Source organism: Corvus brachyrhynchos, unplaced genomic scaffold, assembly GCF_000691975.1.
Source record: "Corvus brachyrhynchos isolate BGI_N302 unplaced genomic scaffold, ASM69197v1 scaffold17, whole genome shotgun sequence".
NCBI classification, from domain to species: domain Eukaryota; kingdom Metazoa; phylum Chordata; class Aves; order Passeriformes; family Corvidae; genus Corvus; species Corvus brachyrhynchos.
The window spans coordinates 4,018,213-4,038,517 of NW_008240046.1; the positions used below are offsets into that span (position 1 = coordinate 4,018,213).

Sequence of the window (20,305 nt, forward strand, 5' to 3'; positions counted from 1 at the left end):
ATGTGCCGACCCCTTCTAGAGACTCGTGGCTGTGATCTGGCGCCTGTCCTGCTGAGAGGTGGCAGCACAGCCCTTGGCAGGCCCCTTCTCTTGTTCCCAGCACTGCTGGCTGCCTGCTGGGCTTGCCTGGGTCACTGGCCCTGGCCATGGCCCCACACCAGTCTGCACTATTTCCTTGCAGGGCATCTTCCCAGACGTGGTCCCTGCCCCTCTTGAGAGCACGCCTCCCTCCAGAGAGGAGATGAGGCAGGGATTCACAAGCTTTGCCAGCATTAAAGTTCCCTGGAGCTTTATGGTGTGTCCATAGGTGTTGAGATCCTGTTGGCATTGTCAGCAGATGTCCCCAGTGACCAAGCTGTGAGAGCCCAGGTCTGTTTTTCATGGGGCATGTTCAGATAAGGGGCCACAGGTTCATGTGAGCCTGCAGGGGTAGGAAACAAGATCCATGCAGAAGGTGGAGGTCTGATTCCTGCCTGCAGAAAAGAGGAAATGTCATCAGATTTCCTCCTTTGCAGCTGTTAAGAAGATGGAGGAGTGGGAGGAGGACAGGAAAGAGAGTCTACAATAGACTAATTCTGAAATATGTTACTTCTTATTTCTAAAAGTAGTCTGCATTTTTTATTTTCCTCCGTTCAATGTGCCGTTTTCGAGATCTTGGATGCATTAGAAGCACTAGCTATGGGCAATGGCTGATAGCTTTGCTGGAGATTTTTCTTGACTTGCCTTCTGGAAAAGCAGATGTATGGTGGAGGCCGCTGAATAGATCAGCTGAAGTGTTACCCTTGTTTTGACAGTGTGGTTTTAACTCTGCAACAGCCCTGTCCAGGTCAGGAAGCTTGCTTTTCAAAGGCGTTTGAATTATTGCCTTGATATGGTCTTACCATATTTTTTCAGTCCTCTCTTAATAGCGTTTCAAGTATTTCATTACCTTTAATACAAACTCTGGCTTTTCCCCTCGGATAACAGATTGTTTAGACAACCGTGAAATAAAGGAAGTATTTAATTACTTTGCCGCTTTCCCAACACTAGTATGTGCTATCTGTTCACTAATGCATATGTTTTTGTGTTATTCTGGAAGGTGAAACTAGGGGGGAAATGTATGCTTATCTCCAGCTAACACAATCCAAGATATCCTACAGTTTTAAAGCTTGTAGGAGCTATTCCAAACCAACCACATTAATGGCTGATGATGAGCGATTTGAAAAGGAGATTAAAGCACAGCCATTCAATACCTGAACGGGCGCATATTGCTCTGAAACATTCTCCCCAATGCCCTGCTGAGCTCCAAGCTGATGTGGTTCAAACACACTACAAAGGAGCAGCAAGCACTGCCCTGAGGAATTAGCACATGCTTTTATTTCCACTGCACTCACTCCATGCTGTGTTCCTCTCTCCAGGCCCCCCCGGTGGAACTGGATGGAGCTGACAGCCTGCAAGCCGAGCCCAGCCCCAGCAGTGCGGCACCTGCCCCCGCAGCGTGCCCATCCCCAGGTGGGTGTGCTGCTGCCCTCACCCCTGCCCTTGCCCTTCCTCACTTACGGGCCTGGACTGAGGTACATCCTGTGGCAGGAATCTGATAGGAGCATCAGCAGCAGCACCAACAGGGCTCATTAGAAAATGCTGCAGATGTCAGTAATTTTGACATGAAATGAAATTGATTGCAGTCAGAACAGTCATTCAGTGCAGCAGCCTCCAAGGGATGTGGTAGAGCCCCTGTGGCAAGAGGTTTTTCTGGTGCGGCTGGACACAGTGCTAGAGAATCTCCTCTAGTCTCTCTTTCCCACAAAATGCAGGACAAGGTAGTCTGTCGAGGTCCCTTCCAGCCTGGGCTGTTGTGTCATTCTGTGGTTGAAATGACACACCTGAGTTGTCCACTTGGCCATTTGTGCAAGTGCAAAGTCAGTGCCACAGCATGCTGTAACCAGAAAGCAACAAGGGCAGAAGCTGCCAGTCAGTAATAGCTTCTGTTTGACACATTTTTTTCCCCAAGACATTAAGGAATGGGGAAGAAAGAGTAAGAAGGGGCACTTGAGTCCCCATAGGGGCTTTAAATGGACAGTATTATGTAGACTCCTAATTTTCTGCTTTAAAGCCTTTATGCATGATTCCTAATCCAGGGAAAGGAATTTGCTGGTAGAATTTTAAGCTGTTTTCCTCAAAAGTATGTTTCTGAAACATTGTCTTTGAGTAGGCACTTTATTTGCTGTATGCTATTATACTAAGTTCATGGTATTTTTTTGTTGTTCATTTTTTTTAATGGGTCTATCAAAGTTCAGCTTGGTATGAGTAAGTAAAAAGTACTGTATCAAATAGGTATTTAAATGAGATCTCTGGCTGCAGTTGGTGTGTAAGCATAATGCTCCTATTTGTTGGGGATAAATGTGACTTGAACAATTGAGCTTTGCCCTCGAACATCAGTGAGGTACCATTCCCCAAAGATTAGAAGCACATGGGCTGTTAGCAAGGGCTCATTAGCTGACTTAATTACTTTGGCTCCTAGATGCCAAAGTACATAGTTTAGCAATTTTGAATTGCATCTGGAAGGTAATGTAGAAGGTGCAATCTTGTAATGAAATGACCAAATTCTCAAGAGTCAACAGTGATGAGCTGGTGTTGTCTACAAATCACAAAGCCACTTTGGCTCCAGCTCCCCTGCTGTCAGAAATGCTAAAGATTAACAGCAAATTTTAGTATTGTCTGGCAAGGAAAACTGAGATAGCATTGCAAAGATCGAAATGGCAAAGTAACATGGGGTTTTCATTATGTCTGCTTTGGAGGGATAGATGGGGTCCAAAGTCTGTGAACATCTTGTAGAGTAAACAACCTCCTTTGCTGTTCAGTACAAGCCAAATACTTCCATGCTGTGGCTCCTATGCCTCTGATGGTGGGGGAACTGCCCTGAAGGAGGGTGCATCTGCCTTGGAAGCAGGAGCAGCTCTTGTCTCTGCTGGTGTGCACGTTCTTAGTGGAGTCTTAGGCTGCATCTCTTTCTTAGCTTGCTCTCCCAGCCTGTCAAAAGGGTATATTCAGAAGCCGCCACTGCTGCTGTGGTTGGAAAGGGAACAGGATCTGAAGTTTCTTCTTTAGGAGGTTGGAGAGATGTCTGGGTGCTTATTCAGTGCCTGAGATGCTGGCAACTGCTCTGCTTCCAGTGGTGGTATCAGCTGTCACAGTCCTCAGCTGTAGACCTGTGTGCTTATAGTCCCTTCTCCCAGGAATCAGCATCAACTTGTTGGATTTCTTTAAGAGTTAGATGACAGCTAGGTTATTCCAGTCCAAGGCTGCCTGTTAGCAGTTTGTTTGTTGTCTGATGCTTAACTGATGGTCAGTGGAAGTGGTAGGTTTAGTGAAAATAGGCAAGCTGAAATATCCTCCAGTGCTGAGAGTGAGACCGTGTCATATAGCTACTTGTCTTTGTAGCATCTTAGGATAGGATTCATCACATAACTTCAGTAAAGAGATCTTAACTCAATAGGCCCATTGTAGGTTACAGCTCGTCTCAGCCAGAGGAGTGTCTGAAAGAGTTTGTGTGACTCTTTTCCAAGGACTTCTTCTCTATTTTTGTTGACCATGAAGGGTGTCCCATGAAGCCCAAGTCAAGTGTAACCACATAAATTTTGATAGGTGATTTCATTATTTGAGTCTTGTCTTCTCTGAGAGATTAGTTTTTCCTGTGTTGAAAAAAGTTTATTTTTTCAAAACATCTAGTAAATGGGCTCACAGTATATCCAGTAAGAAACTGGATTGTAAGAAATAGGCAAACATTTTATTTGAAAATGTATCTTAACCTTGCAACATTATCTCTTATATGTGTGGATTAGGTTTAGATCAAAAGCAATTCAAGTCAACTGCAGCTTGTGCCAGCCCTGTTGTGAAGAGATTAGAATTTCTTCCCAGTCCTGTCTCTTCAGAGGAAACTGCTTCGAGCAAGAAAGATGTGAAGAAAGCTGAAATAGAGCAGCAGAAGGAAGCAGAGCTCCCTCCTACACAGGAGGTATGTATGGACAAGAAAAGGAGGGAGCGGAAAACAAAACAAAACAAAAAAAAAAAAGAGAAAGATCTTACACAGAAATGTTTATTGTGCAAATTGGTATTTTTCTCCATATAATGTCACTTCAGGAGTTCATTCAAAGCATGACCCGGAAGGATGGTTTCAGCTGCCAGATCCTGTGGTCGTCAGAAAGTTCCCCCTCAAAAGGAACTCCACGTGTCTGCTTGTAGTGTTTGAACCTGTAAACTGGCGGGACTAGAAATGAGAACTTAACCTACAAACCCCAGTCCCACCACCTGTTGGGAGGGCAGAGTATCCAGAAGGTGTAGACCGTGGAGCTTAACCCCTTAGTCCTCCTGAAGTGCTGAACAAGTGCAGGTGGTGGTAGAGGTGACAAATGGCTGTGACCATACTGCTCTGTCAGGTGAATTAGATGTTGGTGAGCTAGATGTCGGTAGAGGATTGACTTTGGTGTGCAGGGCAGTGTGAATGTCAACAGGAAACAGCTGGCAGTTACTTACAGGACTTCAGTACTGCAACTCCATGTTGTAATTCTGGAGATAGAGGCTTCATCTTTGGTAATGTTGTTTCAGAAAATAAGTAGAAAGGGTTTAAACTAACCTTTGATTGAACCTGTTGCTTTTTAAATACCGTTTTCTGCTCCCAAATGTCTGAACAGGTGATGAAAGCAAAAGCCCTGGAAGAAAAGGGGAGTGTAGTGCTGCCGTTTTTAAAGAAACTACCGGAGACCAGCCAAGTTACTCTGCATAATTCTGGTCTACAAGGTGAGCAAGAAGCATTTGGAAAACTCAGCCAGACAGTAGCTGAATATGGGCATGTGACGTTCAGGGAGAAGTGCTTAATCGATAACTTGGAGGGTTTTGGAGCTAAAACATTTATTTTCTATTTTTATTGACTGATATTGGTAGTGTGGCTTCTCTGATGCAAAGGACTCTTCTGGCTATTCCTCTTAAACACAACAGCAGAAATTTGACACAGCAGAGGAAGAGCCCTATCTTGCATTTACTTGGCCTAGCAGTAAAGGGTTTATTATGTCAATGAGTATTACATACTGCTGCTCACAGATGAATATGACTTATCAATTGGTTTTATTTCATGATAAAATTTTCTGGCAATAAATTCTGCACTCAGTTGCTCTTGTGGAGCTCCTTTTCATAGATGAACAATACACATATCTGGCCACATCCTTGAATTTGACCACTGCCCAGCACAAGTTCTTGCAATGCAGAACCCTTTTTTCCCCGTGCCTTCATGACAAAGTTTTGCTTGAGACTGATAATGTTTAGTAGTTTGATTTAAAATTTATTTTAAAGCTGCATTTTATGTGGGTATTGTGGAAGAAAGAGAGAAAAATTTCCCTGAAGTTTTCTTTCCCATAAGAACTTCCTAGCTTGTTAAACTATAGGTAATATCCTGGTTAGCCTAACGTTTTCAAGATTAAAACTACTGAAGGTGCTCCACTGTGAAAAAACTGGAGAGGGACTTTTTACAAAGCCATGTAGTGATAGGAGAAGGAATAAAGACTTTAACCTGAAAGAATGCAGATTTAGATTAGATATTAGGAGAAATTCTTTATGATGAGTGTGGTGAGGCACTGGAACAGGTTGCACAGAGAAGTTGTGGATGCCCCATCCCTGGAAGTGTTCAAAGCTAGTCTGGATGGAACTTTGAGCAGTCTGATCCAGTGGAAAGTATCCCAGTCCATGGCAGGGGGAATTGAAACTAGATGATCTTTAAGGTTCATTCCAACCCAAACCACTCTGTGATTGTCTGAAAAGGAATGGAATTCTCACTTTTTTTTAGTGGGGAGGTGCTACCCAAGCAGACTGCGAGAACAATATCGTTTTATGTTAAGCAAATCAAACCCAGTATCAAGTAACAGGTCATAGGTCTCTTGCCTGTGTTCTGACTGGTGCTGAAACACTTGGCTGCACTCTAGTGTTCACACCATATAGAGCACTGAAAGGCTCGCAAAATCTGTTAAAACCTGTATCTGCAATAGGAATGAATGCAAGCACCGTGCAAAGACTTGAAGGAGTGGCTGCCCTTGCATTAGTGTGCTAGAGCTCTCGTGTAAGTTCAGGTGGCTTGTTGCAAAAAGTAGCATTTAAATACATACAGTCCGTGTGATCTTCGGGTCCACTGTAAATTAGCTGCCATGGGCCAAAGCGACTGTAGACAAAATCCCTCTCATGACCAAGGTGGCTGAGGTCTGAGAGTCTGTCATCGCCTTTTGACCGCGCTGTTTCTTGTTTTGTCTCCGTGCCATTGCCTGCAGAGCTGCCCCGATGTTGCAAAAAATAGCATTTAAATACAGACAGTCCGTGTGATCTTCGGGTCCACTGTAAATTAGCTGCCATGGGCCAAAGCGACTGTAGACAAAATCCCTCTCATGACCAAGGTGGCTGAGGTCTGAGAGTCTGTCATCGCCTTTTGACCGCGCTGTTTCTTGTTTTGTCTCCGTGCCATTGCCTGCAGAGCTGCCCCGCGGGGCCATGGTTCCGCTTAGGGTTCGCAACAACTGGCGGCGCTCACAGTTTTTCTCCCAGTCAGGTAAATGCGGCGCTAAGAGCAGCTCCAGCCCTTCTGCCGCTCCAGCCATAGGTGTCTTCGGACGTGGGGCTGGGGCGAAAGCTGATGATCACGGGGACTTGTTCTACCTCTCTGCTGCACAGTTGACAAAGAGCTGTTGGGTTGCACATTGTTGTGTTGCTCTGGTTTCAGGCACCCAAAAGAAATCCCTTGCCTATAAATACCTTTTTCTTAATTTCTTTAAATCAGTCTAATTTTCAAAGACATTTGGATAGAAAATGGCAATGGTTCTCTTCGTAACTGTGGCTCTTGAATAGTGTAGTCCCATTCTTTTAGCATTGCTGTACTTTTTCCTTCCTTGCACTGAATCATGAAGGGAAAAGTAGATCAAGGTAGGTAACACTCGGTGTCTGAACACTGCTAACATCTGTGGCCAGAAGTAGATGGCATTAGCTAGTGGTAGAGTAGAATCTGATAGTTAATATTGTGCTCCTCTATACCCAGATAAAAAGTAGTTTTGTTGGTGATGGGTGTAATCTGGTTTCTGATTTATTTTCTTGCAATTAGTCCTTGCATTTGGTTGTGGGAGCAAATAGGAAACTAACATAAAGCTCTTTTATACAGATATAGTGTAGATTTGTTTACAGGCTAAGGATATTTTGCTGTGTTAAATTTAATCTTTCATTGTTCTGTTTTTTTAATAGCTGATTCTGATAGTGGTGACAAATCAAATGTGAGTACCTTTTTTGGGTTATTATTTGGTTTAGCAATTTGTGTTTAGCAGAAATTAATTTTTTATGCAAACTGTCTTGTAACATGCCTAAACCAGAATAAGAATTTTTTTCTCATGGACATGTGAGAGGAAAAGTACAACCCAAATCAAGGCACAGTCTGAATCTGGAATTCATGCATTCTCCTCTTATCTGGAGCTAGATATACAGTGTTTGGTTGCTGGAGCCACTAAAGCTTCACAATCTCAAAATAATATGTAATTCTAAATTAACCATTCTATTTTAAATGCGTAGAAATGAAAGGACTTCATTATTCTTCTGTTTCCTCAATGAAACAAAAAAAACCAACACACCACAAATGCTACTCTGAAGTACACAGTATTTCACATTCTGTTTGTCATATAGAAATAGACATAATCTTTTCCTATGAGATTCAAATAATACTTATAGTGGAAAGGAATATGACAGCAACTGTCTAAAATTGCCCTTGATTATAACAATTTTAAACGCATCATGTCTTAGGATCCTTAGTGAAGCCTGAGGATTTATTTCATTATGGATAAAAATTAAAAGCAAGACTATAGGCTGTTGTGCTAGCAGACATAAGATGAGAGAATATTTTTTTACAATCTAAAACTGCTTTTCATGTTGTGCAGAAGGTTATAGAGAAGCAAAATATGTATGTTCTTTAAATTTGAGTCCCTGGAGGTGGCTCTGTTCAGTGCTGCTTAGAGCTTTCTTTAGGTTCTTTTTCCCCACTTCAGTTGAAGTTTCCCAAGCCTTTCTTCACAAACCAAATTATTTTTTTATCATGTGGCTACCTATGGGCAATCCCAAGTGTCAGTGAAGCCAAGAATATTGTCTGCTCACTGAGAGAATCCTTATCTAGTTCTCAATTTCCCATTGTAACATCATTGGCCAGGCTTAATCAGGCAAAGTGCAGTTTTCTCTGGTAGCCGTGTGAAGTGCAGTGTCACAGTCTAATAGCTTGGTTTTCCTTCACGTAAGCGTTTCAATTTTTGGTCCTGGGATCCAGAAGAAGAGCGAAAGCGCCAGGAAAGGTGGCAGCATGAGCAAGAACGCTTGCTTCAGGTAGGGAAGAAACTGTATGTCTTCCAGTGTGTGGTTCAGCTGTTGGATTGTCCCTTTGGACAAAAGCTGGGCATTTTGTGTCATGTTTTCCACATCCTCTGTGGATTCTTGAGTGAATTCTGTGGCAGTTGAGTGATAAATGAGCACACACACACACATGTTCTCTGTGGTTTAGGCACTCTCAGGTCTCCCTTCCCCACTCCATGGAAAGACCAAAAGGGCTTGGTTCTGCAATCCAGTGCAGAGTTAAACCAAATGTGTTGGTCCTCAATTACATTTAAATTATGTTGAGCACAGACTACAAAACACTTAATTACTTGGACACGCTTTGTCGAGACTGACAATTTGCTAACCCTGATGCCTGTGCAACTCTTCTTTAAAATGATGGTCTTAATAGATTTTTGTAGAATTCTGCTTTGTTCACAGGTTGTTCTTGGAAAATATCAAACTGAGTTTGGACATGAAAGGATTTGGGTTTGAGAGCGTTTTGTGAGAGAGGGAAGTATCTTCAAGACAACCATTAGTTTTGCCTAATGGTAGAGTAAACTCTAAAAGTTCTAGGTTTGTGTCCTAGCTGGAGGAAATACAATGGCCGTGAGAACCTGAATTTCCCAGGAGTGTCTTTTGAAACTGTGATTAGCTTTGATCCCAAAGAAATCATATCTTTCTTCCATGTAACAGAAGAGCAAACAACTGTCAAAGGATAGAGAGTAATAAAATGCTGTCTTTTAATCTTTTAAAAAGGACTTGTGTGTCTCTGTGCTTTCTTGATGTCACCAATTTTGCACCTCTTAAAATGGTGTAAAATTCTCATAATATTTCTGGCACATGTGGGTGCTCTCTCAATAATAAATGCTTCTCTTCTGGATTAAGCAGATGTGGTTTCCAATTTGAACAGACATTGGAACTGGTTAAGAGGAAAATGGAAGTCACCATTCTTCTCCATATTCAAACCAGTTCTGGCAAACAATTTTAAACACCTCTTTGAGATTTTTTTTTGTGCAAAATGCTGTGAAAACAATTCTTAAGAAATCATCCCATCAAGGAAGAAAATAGCCTACTTGGCTAATTATAAGCTTACTCTCTTCAAACCTTTACACGCTATTCGCTTATCTTTTAAACTTGCATAGTTATTCATCATTCTTAAATTATATTGGCATATCTCTTAAATTAGTACCAATATCTGCAAAACCTGCTCATTTGTATGCTACCTTGCTGAAGATTTTAGTGTACAACCGTTGTCTCAGTGTTTCAGGGTCTGTGAAACATTTTTGAAACTTAATACAGTAAGATAAACAAGGAATTACTAATATTTTTGAGCACAAACTTAATTTCTGACCAAAGATTTTAAAAATGTTAACAAATTAAACTTCTTCTAATGTGTCAAAAGTTCCTTGAAGTTTGAAGGTGTTAAATGCGAGTCCTAGAAAAAAGTGGGGAAAGTGAAAAATAAGCTTTTTTTGACACCCATGGATGTTTCCAATTTTTCATTTTTTTTTCATCCTATTTCTTATTAAACCACTTCTAGCAAGTTCATTTTTGGTGTGGAGATACTACACAATTTATTCCTAATACTGAATGCTCTGAATTTACCTGCATTTCTACCCATGTACAGGAGAAGTATCAGAAGGAGCAGGACAAGCTGAAAGAGGAATGGGAAAAGGCCCAGAGGGAAGTTGAAGAGGAGGAGCGTAGATACTATGAGGAGGTATAATGCTCAAAGGAGGACCTTGTTTATTGACCTTTTTTTTGTATTTAAATGCACCCACTCATGTAAAACAAAAAAAAATAGTCCCATACCTAGATTAATTAATTAAAAGGCTCTTTAAGGCTGAATTCTCAGGAGGATTGTTTCTCTTAAACACTGCTGTAGATGTTGAGGAAAAATATTTAAATATTTGGACAGGTATCCTCAGCACCTCCGCAAAGGTGGAGGTGTCTAATTGCTATGCAGGTCTGGGTGAGTCAGTACAGCTGCGTCTGGGCACGCTCAGAGTTCCCTCCAGAGGCAGAGCCCTGTGTATTTTGGCATATACTCAGTGCCTAGACTTGGTGGAACTCCAGATGAAATTGTTGTCTGCCTTGGGCTTGATCATGTAGGTATTTTGTAACTGGCCTTTAAAAAAATTTTAAAATCCACAGGAGATGTTCAAAGCTTGCAGTTGTGGAATATTAACAATCTATAAGATAGTGGTTTTCTTCTGTTTTATGTGGGTCATTATTGCAGGAAACTGGAAAATATTTATATTTTAAGTTTGTCTATGCATTATTTCAATGAATGGTTTCTCATTGTGCTTGAGGGACATACTTGTGATCTAAAAAAGAAATTTTTTTTCAACTTTCAGAATAAGTTTTTCATGTACCAAGGGTAATTTCATATTTTTATATTAAACTTAATACACTGGTGCTGTGAGAAACAGTAGTTCCATGCCAAGTGAAATATTCTTTCCTGTTTTGTAAATTCCATCTCAATTATGGCAATGGTAAAAGAAATGGAAGTGCAAAACCTTGAAGCAAATTAAAAATTGAGGTGTTACCATTATTCTTAGTACCACAAGTCCTTATCTAGCCATCTAAATATGGCACATAGCCAAACCTTCATTTCCTTTTGTGTTTCATAAGCTCATAGATACATTCTGTATTTTTAACCCCCACTCTCTCCTGATCCTCTTTCTTTAGGAACGCAAGATAATTGAGGATACTGTAGTTCCATTCATTGTTTCTTCAAACTCTGCTGAGCTCCTCTCCTCTTCTTCCTCTACCACTGAAGGAAACAAGACAGTGGTGAGTTTCTCATGGAGTAGTAAGGCACTGAAGAGTAAGACATCTTTAGTGAAAAGTTTAATCCTTTGCTAAAGGCTATCAAAGTCTAGGAGCAGAAAGAGTAAGGGTATTCCCTGGGTCCCTTCTTTAACCTCAGAGTGCTGTAACTTACAGATTTTCACAACTGAGTAGCTGTATTCCCAAGCAAACTGCTACCATCCCATTTTCAACTAGAGCAGAGAGTGATAACTTTCTCTCTGCAGCTGCCTCTCTTCTTTAACTGGTGCTGTGAAAAGATCTGTTTCTTTTTATTATCTTCCAGAGCCAACAAAACCTTAAGTGGTTTCTCTGAATCCAAAATCTCGAATGTAATATAATGCTTTATATATATCTCAGATGAGACTGAATCCTACCTCCCCAGTTTTCCTCCTTTTCTCTCCCATCATCCCTCCTAGAAAGCAGCAAAACAAACAGAGAAATGTTTACTCTCTGGGTTTTTTTTTTTTTTTTTTACTCATGCAGCACAGAATGTTTAATTCAGTGCATCTAGCATCTAATTAAATTAGTGTTTGCAGAGATCAGAGAATGACACCCCAGGCGAGATCACAGTAGAGTAAGTGTGGGATTCACAGACATCATTTTCTCCTGCGTAAGGCGCCTGCACCCAGTCATCTGCCTTCTTCCCTTCAACTTCAGGATTAGGAGTACTGTATCATTTGGTTCTCTTCTCACCCTTCCTGCCCCCTGTTCTCACTCACCCTGGTGCAGGGCCATCAGCCATGGCCAATTTTCCACTTGGCTGTGTAGCAGTAACTTCCTTGGTGGAGTTGCTTATGCAACAGTCAGAACACTGCCTGCACCCAGAAGTGAAGGATCTCATGCCATTGCTTACTCAAGTTCCACGAGTCTGGTATGAACCACTCCAGAACCACTTTGGAAGTAGTACTGGTGTTGCCCTTTGAGGATGCCCAGTGCATGTGAGTAATGCTTTGCTCCTAGGCAGAGACAACAAGCTGAGGCCACTCACAAAGTCCTCGCAAGTCCAATGGGAGAGTGTCTAGACTCTCAAAGTAATTCAAGGATTTCTGCCAAAGAGTATGTAATGGAAAGTTTTAATTTGCCATCCTTTACACCATAATTGGTCCCTAACTTATTTCATGCTCAGTTTAGTCCAACTAGTTGCTGTTTCAGCTAGAGCCTTAATTAAATCCAAAGTTAGCCTTACCAGGATCAAATGGTTCTACTATATAAATGTGAGATGTCCTTTTTGATAATGTGTGTCAACACAATGTATCTAGGGACAGCCTGTACTTTTCCCACGTGTGTGCCAATGCCAAATTCAAAGGGAGCTCCTTGTTCCCTCTTCATCTGTCTTCTAGAATTCAAGTGATTCAAACAGCTTTCCAGAGGAAGGCAAACAAAAAGAAGGTACAAAGCAGAAAAAGCTGCTCTGGGAGCAGGACAGTATGCCATCTCTGAAGAGCAAGGAAAACGAGCTCTGGCAAGAAAAGAGGAGGTATGTATTAACCCTAAGCATTTCATAACCCTGTGGAGCTTTGTGTTCTGTTGGCTTCTGGGATATCACATGTGCCCACGATTGATGCTGGAGTGCCAGCACCCGGTGGCCTGGATACAATATATCCTGATCAATATTCACTGGCCGCGCAGGCTGGCACACGTGTGGCACTGCACAGGGCTAGTTGTGCATATTGGAAGGCTTGTCTTTTCCTTGTATGGCTTTGCCAAGAGGCTGTCACAGCGATCAGATCAGACCTTAGACAGCTCAGACATCTCTGTACATCACTGCTCTGTGTCTTGTGTACATTTCACAAGTCATCTGAAGGAATAAAGGAGCAGTAGCTGTTTTCACTCAGAACCTGTGTGAAATTGCCTGGCTATCTCAGAAGTGCCATACCCAAAATTGCCAGATGCTGTTTAAAGTCCTGGACTTTGCTTAACTGATAATTAACAGGTTTCACAAAAGAGGGGAGGCATCTAATGATGCTGAGCACTGTATAGAGAACACGGATAAAAGCTTTTTTTCTGTCAAAGAAGCCACAAATCCATTTTCCACAAATCCAAAATAATCTTCAGCACATCTGAGTGGCAGTTTAAGGTAAGCAGGAAAACTTGGGCTACTGGGAGACAAACTTGTTAATTCACTGAAGTTATTGTCGTTGCTGACACAATAACAAAAATCTTTTTGTAAAAAATAGGCTGATAGTCAAAAGTCTGATTTTGCCATTACATTCTAGGTGAATTTTTTCCTGGCTTTATTTATACAATGTGACTTATTTTTATTGGCAGTGGAAATAAAGTGCTCTCAGGATACCCAGAGACTGGTATCTTGAAAGGAGGAAGTGAACAGGAGCACCACATGCCGGTGATGGAGCGGAGCTCACCTGCCAGGCTGAATCTGCCACTGACTCAGGGTGAGAGTAAGACTTCCTATGCATGTGTTCTCCTTCAGATAGAAATCAGGCAGAAATCTAACTCAAAAATTTTGGAAATTGACAGTACACATATATCTTCAAAATTGGAATGTTTCAGACTAAAAATCTATTTTATGTTAGCAAAGATGAATATGTTAAGGTGAAATTTAAACTCTTCTTGTTTTCATCAGAGATGAGAGTTTCTGCAGCAGGTATCTCGTTTATAGGCCTGCATGTTCACAGTAGCAGTTAAAATGGTTATCTTTAATCTTTTACATAATCGTACATACATATAGGATTTATCTTGATACAGGGAGCATATTTCCAACACTTATTTTGTGTTTTGATACCTAATTAGATTCTTTATGTCTGTTTCAGTCCAGGAAAAATCACTACATGTGATATGTAACATTTTCAAGCCAAGCCTAAAGTGACACCTGCCTCAGTTTCATCATTAGAAATGTCTAATGACATTTAAAGTTAATTTATTTTTTTAGCTCCCATAAGTATTGATGTTTTTGAAGGAAGGAATTTCCCCAAAGCATTGCTGTCATGAGGGTCTCTCTTTAAAAAAAGGTCAATTCACGAATTTAACATCATTATCTACCTAATATAAGTGAACACTGGAAAGTAAATAAGTAGGACTAAAGACAGAAAGTGAATGCAAATTTTGAAATCAAGTTTTAGATTTTTGTTTTCAGTCCTGCATAAAAGTTCATTATTCTAAAAAATGAAGTGTCTGTGGATGGAAGAGTTTTCAGTGTTATTACTTGCTCCAAATGCAAATTCAGTCTATTAAACTTGGTAGGTCTGCTTTCCTTGTCTCAATTTTATTGTATTGTTAGTGCTTTGATAAAAGTTGCACACAGAAAGAAAGCTGAATATATATCACCCAGCAACACATCCTTGGGGATCTGTAGTAGTGATTAAGCAAACTTAACGGGTTTGACAATTTTCAACTACTTCTGCTAATGACCCTGCTTCAGGGTTTTTCTAGGTTCTTTTCAACAATTTGGTCCCCTGCAAGTATTCTTACGGCTCCTTTCTTGCCTCTTAAAGCACCCCATCCATCCTTGCTCCCTTCTTAAGCCCTTAAATAATCAGGCATGTGGGTTTATTGCCTTGACATCAAAAATAGGTGACAAGCCTTTCATAGGCCCCAGCAAAGTTTTCATTCTCTAAACCACGTGGTTGGCACATGGCAGGGTAAGGCTTCTCCCCATCCTGTGAGCCACCAAATTCACATTGCAGGGTCCAGGTAATGCACTGTTTCTCAAAGATAGGATGGTTGGCTGCCTGGACATCACACAGATCATTGCTTATTGCTAGGAGGCTGTTATTGTGACTGAGCCATTTGAAGCACAGAAGAAAATTACGAAGGATTTACTGTTTATCAGTAGGTTTATGGAGAGCAATTACTATACCATCCCTTTAACTCTTGCTGTTGAGAAGTTTGGATCCCCTGGCACCACAGAAGTTTCAGTCTCTTGGGTGTTTCCTTCATTATGACAACAATACTTCATTTTCCCAAGTGTTATTTGTGGATGGCTGTTTGACTTTGCCCTTTCCCCCTTCAGAAATAGATTCAGCAGCAGGGTAGGTCACGTTTATGTGAAGGTAATGCAAAGGAACGATGTTCCACAGAGATCTGCTGATGTACCAAAGCCTGTCTCTGACTTTGTGGGGGATTTCTGAGGAGTTTGTTTTACGGAACAGTACACCGCTCTCCTTTATGGTGTGCCCACACGCCATGATGGTCTATAAATTTTGACAAAAGCATTTTGCCTCAAATGTTGAGTTTTCCCTACCTCTTGTTGTAGATATCTCCTGGAATCAGCAGCTGCTGACAAAGCAATCTCCACAGTGCACAGAGGACGGTCGGCAGAGACCATTCCTGGGCCAGACTGTGGGACAGCAACCGAGCTCCGCAGGGGAAGCAAGGAGGTGAGGACATAAAGGTTACTGAAAAGATAGAGAAGTCCTACTTGCTCTGTTCTCCCTTACACTCCTGCTCAGCGTTCTCTATTGGTTGGGTTTGATTAGTCCTGCAGTGTGAAGACACCCTTCATGTCTGGCTTTCCCATCGAGACTGCTAACATTTATCCACTTTGTTGTTCATTACAGGCACCACAGTTACCAATTTCATGAGGGAGCACACCTCCTACATGCCTCTCTCCTCTTTCTTCATAGCTCTTTTAGCATATATCTGCATAACTTTTCATATGCTTAATTTGTTTTAAGTTCCTGAGACAAACGTTTATAGCTAAAAAGTAGCTAAATATGAGAGTGGGAATGTCAGGTTATGTCTGCCTCTTTGAAGCTGATATCCAATAGCTTCATTCCCCATCTTCCAAACGCACATCGATTGCTACTTTCTAGTCCTTTAAAGATTATACCTTTTAAAAGAAGATACATGTAGAGTAGTATTTTCTTTCTGCTGTAAATTTTGGTGAGGTCTTCTTTCTTTGCTGCTTTGCCTTGTGCTTTTGAGTAAGCCTTACTGAGCAGTAACACCAATTCTTTTGGTAAATGTGGGAGCTGTTTGCCTAATATTTACAAAAAGTAGCTGTGTAATGAGAAAGGAACATCTGTTTTCATTAGCATATAAATGAACACAGTCTTCTGCAGAACCTGTTACCTCTATGAAGGTTATATCCAGTCAAAACTAATGTAGATTGAGGTTTGATTACCTATTCTTCGTAATAAACTGCTTGTGTGTGTGAGAAAATTGTTATTTAATCTGTAAACTGTTTTAAGCAGTTAGAGTTTGAATCAATCCTATGATTTCTGATAACAAAAACCATGGTTTTTCTCACCAAACTTTTGCAGGGTAGCTTGGATACAAATTAACCATTAACAAAATAAAGGACTTTTCACTGTTGGTAGCTTCCTTTTTACTCAGTGAAGGGCCAACAGAGAGTGTGGTGTGGTGTGTGTGTGGTGTGGTGTGGTGTGGTGTGTGTGGTGTGGTGTGGTGTGGTGTGGTGTGGTGTGGTGTGGTGTGACTTGGCTTAACCCTCCTTCATCATGGTGGGAGCTGTGATGGATTGGTGGGGTGGGCAGGAATCTCCACATGGCTGATTACCTTGTGAGTTCCCTGACTGAGCAGCAGCGAGCAGACTAAGACTCAGAACCAAAAATCCTGAAATTCACTAGCTCGAATTTCTCCATACAAAACCTGTTTTTATTTGTTGTTCAGCTGTAGTAATGCATCTTCTCTTCTGTATTTTAGGGCAGGCTATCATGAGAACTTCCGATCTGGGCCATCATCTCCCTGCTCACCTGCTGCTCTGAGTCAGTCACCCAACAGGTACTAAAGGTCAATAAGGAATTTTGCAGACCAAACACTTCTTGTAGTTGCTGGTGAACTGCCAGAGTGAAAATCACATTAGTATTATGTGGATGCACTATTAAATCTGCTAAATGTTGCAATTCATAACTGTCCATGGGATAAACATGTAGCTCCCTCTCCCATATTTCTTGCCTGCTTCAATGGTATTATGTTTTCAAATAACACAGTTCAGAAAGCAGCTTTAGAACTCTGCTTGACCATTGAAATTTCAATAAAATTGAAATGGGACAGTATAAACTTCAGTCAAAGTGTGAGATCAGGGCACTTAAGCCAAAGGATGTCTTCATTGTCACATGCTCAGGAGTAAGGTCTACTTGAGACATTGTCACTTGCTGATTTAAAAAGAAATTCTTTCTTTAATTTCCAAATTAGAAGTGCACTTTGCTTTTTTGCTGATTTTTAATTTGCCCACAATCATGCTAATCTCTTAGAGATTTGATTCTCTCAAGCAATCTGTACATCTTTCAGTGAGTTACGTGTACCAACTCTAAATAAATGTTAACTGTAGCCTGATTAAATCACTGATAATTTGGGGTATGTTAAAATCAGTTTGCTTATTAAATAGGGTGAAGTAATACAACACAGAACACAGCAGGTTTTTCTTTCTATTTAAATTACATTTTTCTTCACGTTGCAGAGCAAAGCCCTCTTTCTGATGTCGCTTGCATTGACATGAAGCTATTGGGAATTTTTTACATGAACAATTTATTATGTTTTTGTAACTGTAGCTGCAGTTTTGGTAGGATTGCAGATCATTTCCTTGCTAAAGGTCGCTAGTTGTGATAGCTGCTTCATATTTTTTAGCAGCTATGTTCTGATCTGAGAATCTTTTCCATGATCTTTTCCTGAAATAAATCTTAGTTTTGTAAACAATGGATGGGATGTAATTCATTTTCCCTCTAAAACATTAGAAAACTCTTAAAAATTTCTCAAGATGCTCTTAGAGTAACTCTGATAGTGGAGAAGAAGAAAAAACAAAGGTGAACTCAGGAATAACACAGAAGCAGAAGGGTTAAGGTTGTAGGAGTGGAGAAAAAAACAACAGCGAAGTTATTCTAAAAGGAATAATGATAATGAAGCGACAAGACAGTCATGTGTCTGTGCTATCTGTGTACATCGTGGGCTCAAGAGTAGAAGCAAGGACAATTTTCTAATTGTGATGAGCTTTTCTGCTGCTTCTGTCTCTCTTTCTCTCTCTCCTTCTTTTTTTGGTTTTTGGGTTTTTTTCTTTTTCCAAAATGGCTCTTTTGTTATGCTGCAGTCCAGATCTGTCTCCGTTGGTGGCTTATTATAATATTGCTGCCTCAAAACCTTAAAGCAAGAGATTGTAAACTTGCTTATCTGGGTAGGATTTTGTCAAATTGTCTTCTCAAAACTCATGAAGTATCGCAAAGTTTCTCTCCTAGTTTCAGCCCTGGCTGAAAAAAGCACGGATGACACATAATGGCAGGGGATCCCTTTTGGTCTCAGATTCATCTCACTAGGCCAGGCATCAGTTCTGTCAGGCTGACAGGCAGGTGGGAAGGGAAGAGTGTGAGACCCATAGAAGTGGGCACCTGCACTGCTATTAAAACCATTATGAAAAAGGGCACCAGTTATTCCTGAGGCTCTGAACCTCAGGCTCTGAACCTGACACCCAGCTGTCATCCAACTGCAGACCTATGAGAGAGGTCTAGACAGGACTGCTGAAGGAGTGAGTTGAAGTATTTTTTGCATTGCAGATGGAGATGCAATTTCATGTTTTGTCTAACTAGTTGTAGTACTAAGGGGCTGCAGCAGCCCAAGCTGAAATGAGTCAGCCACTGCCTGGTCTGTATGCTGTCACTATTGACTTCACCAGCTTGTTTGGGTGCAAGAATAGCATCCCTGTGTTCTGATTTGCAGTGAGCAAGTCCATTTGTAAACAAATTTAAAAATTCCCAGGCTGAGAGTCTGACTCAGGTAATTTGTGTGAATTGCTGTGGCATTGACTAGGTCTAAGTAACCTTTTGTTGTAAGGGTGGTGAGGCACTGGAGCAGATTGCCCGGAGAGGCTGTGGACTGCCCATCCCTAGAGGTGTTGGACGGGGCTCTGAATAACCTGGTCTAGTGGAAGGCTCCCTGCCTGTGGCAGTCGGCTTGGAACTACATGATCTTTAAGGTCCCTTCCAACCCTAACCATTCTGTGATTCTAGGAATCCACAGGCATGGTTCCCTGCCACCCAGGCTTGTTTAGAGGCTTGCATCTCCCTTGATCTAGCACAGCAGACTGGCAGGGAAATGTGTTTGAGCTGCTGTGCATTCAAGCATTTTAAGTCCTTCGCTTGCCTGTCTGGAAGGCAGACGTGCAGGCTGATTCAGTAACATGGCTGAAGGGTCAATGTGTATTTATGTAAACCCCTCCAGTGCTCCTTCCTCTCATCCTGTCCCTGGTGATAAACCTATCTAAACATTTGGCTCCATTTTAGCATCAGTTGCTGTGTTCTTACAGCCGTGTTTGTCTCCTAGGTCTGTCAGTGGGAAGAAGCTTTGCTCTACCTGTGGTCTCCCTCTTGGAAAAGGAGCTGCCATGATTATTGAAACACTCGGGCTTTATTTCCATATTCAGTGCTTCAGGGTATGTCTCTTGCTTTATTAAGAAACATCTCGAGTCATGCACAGTGCAAGTAGAGTGGAAGTGAAACTGAAAATGAGGGGGCCAAGGGGTTTGCATGGTTGTTGTGTCTGAGTGTGTTTGTAAAGAAGTGGAAATAACATAACTAATATGTTATTTTGCAGTCAGACATGTTAATTGGACTAAAACCTGTGATCAAGCAAGCAAACTCAGCTTCTTTACTTACAGGGGGAAGCATCATATAATTTCTCTATTGTGCTCATTGTTTTTTAAATATAACATTATTTACCTTGTTATTTTTTTAGGTGGTCTTTTCTTCCTTCCAAAAACACAGTCAGTCCCAAAGCCATCTTTGATCTGTCCCATGGTTGGAAAGCTTTGACTAGAAATATTTCTTGACTGGTTTGGGGTGTTTCAGTTTGGAAATAACCTGAAGTGTTTTTTAGAGAACTTAGAAAGTATCCATTTCCATTATCTCTGGCCCAGCTGATATTAGACATTTGTGAAGACTTTTTTGATTTTAGACATTTACCCTGACTATATCTCTGGCGTCTTTAAGCTTTATCCATCACAACTGGCCTGGCTCCAGAATGCAACCTCAAAGTCAGATGTCCCATATAATCATTAGACTTCACTTCTGTGTAAATGGAGGCTGCTCAAATCCAGTCCTAAGCACTTTTGACTTTACAAAAACCCTCTTACAGATTTGCAGTGTTCCCCAGGAGTATGGGCTGAGTTCTAGGGGTGTATTTTTCTCACTGTTCCAAGAACTGCTGAAACAAAAGTAAAAATTTGGGA

At 41.2% G+C, this 20,305-nt stretch overlaps 1 protein-coding gene across 9 annotated transcripts in view; it reads left to right on the forward strand.

The window, feature by feature from the left end:
* The window catches only part of LIMCH1 (LIM and calponin homology domains 1), a 110,726-nt gene that overhangs the window by 84,691 nt on the left and 5,730 nt on the right, over positions 1-20,305 (forward strand). For 4 of the 9 annotated variants that reach the window (XM_017744491.1, XM_017744488.1, XM_017744492.1 and 1 more), the window contains 13 exons: positions 1,398-1,491; positions 3,822-3,994; positions 4,662-4,776; positions 6,491-6,565; positions 7,249-7,277; positions 8,284-8,367; positions 9,983-10,075; positions 11,047-11,151; positions 12,510-12,646; positions 13,438-13,562; positions 15,383-15,506; positions 16,795-16,872; positions 19,402-19,510. In XM_017744491.1, coding sequence (XP_017599980.1) covers positions 1,398-1,491; positions 3,822-3,994; positions 4,662-4,776; positions 6,491-6,565; positions 7,249-7,277; positions 8,284-8,367; positions 9,983-10,075; positions 11,047-11,151; positions 12,510-12,646; positions 13,438-13,562; positions 15,383-15,506; positions 16,795-16,872; positions 19,402-19,510 — 1,341 coding nt within the window. The remainder of the gene's footprint in view (positions 1-1,397; positions 1,492-3,821; positions 3,995-4,661; positions 4,777-6,490; positions 6,566-7,248; positions 7,278-8,283; positions 8,368-9,982; positions 10,076-11,046; positions 11,152-12,509; positions 12,647-13,437; positions 13,563-15,382; positions 15,507-16,794; positions 16,873-19,401; positions 19,511-20,305) is intronic. The other 5 variants (XM_017744494.1, XM_017744487.1, XM_017744493.1 and 2 more) reach the window with 3 other exon arrangements.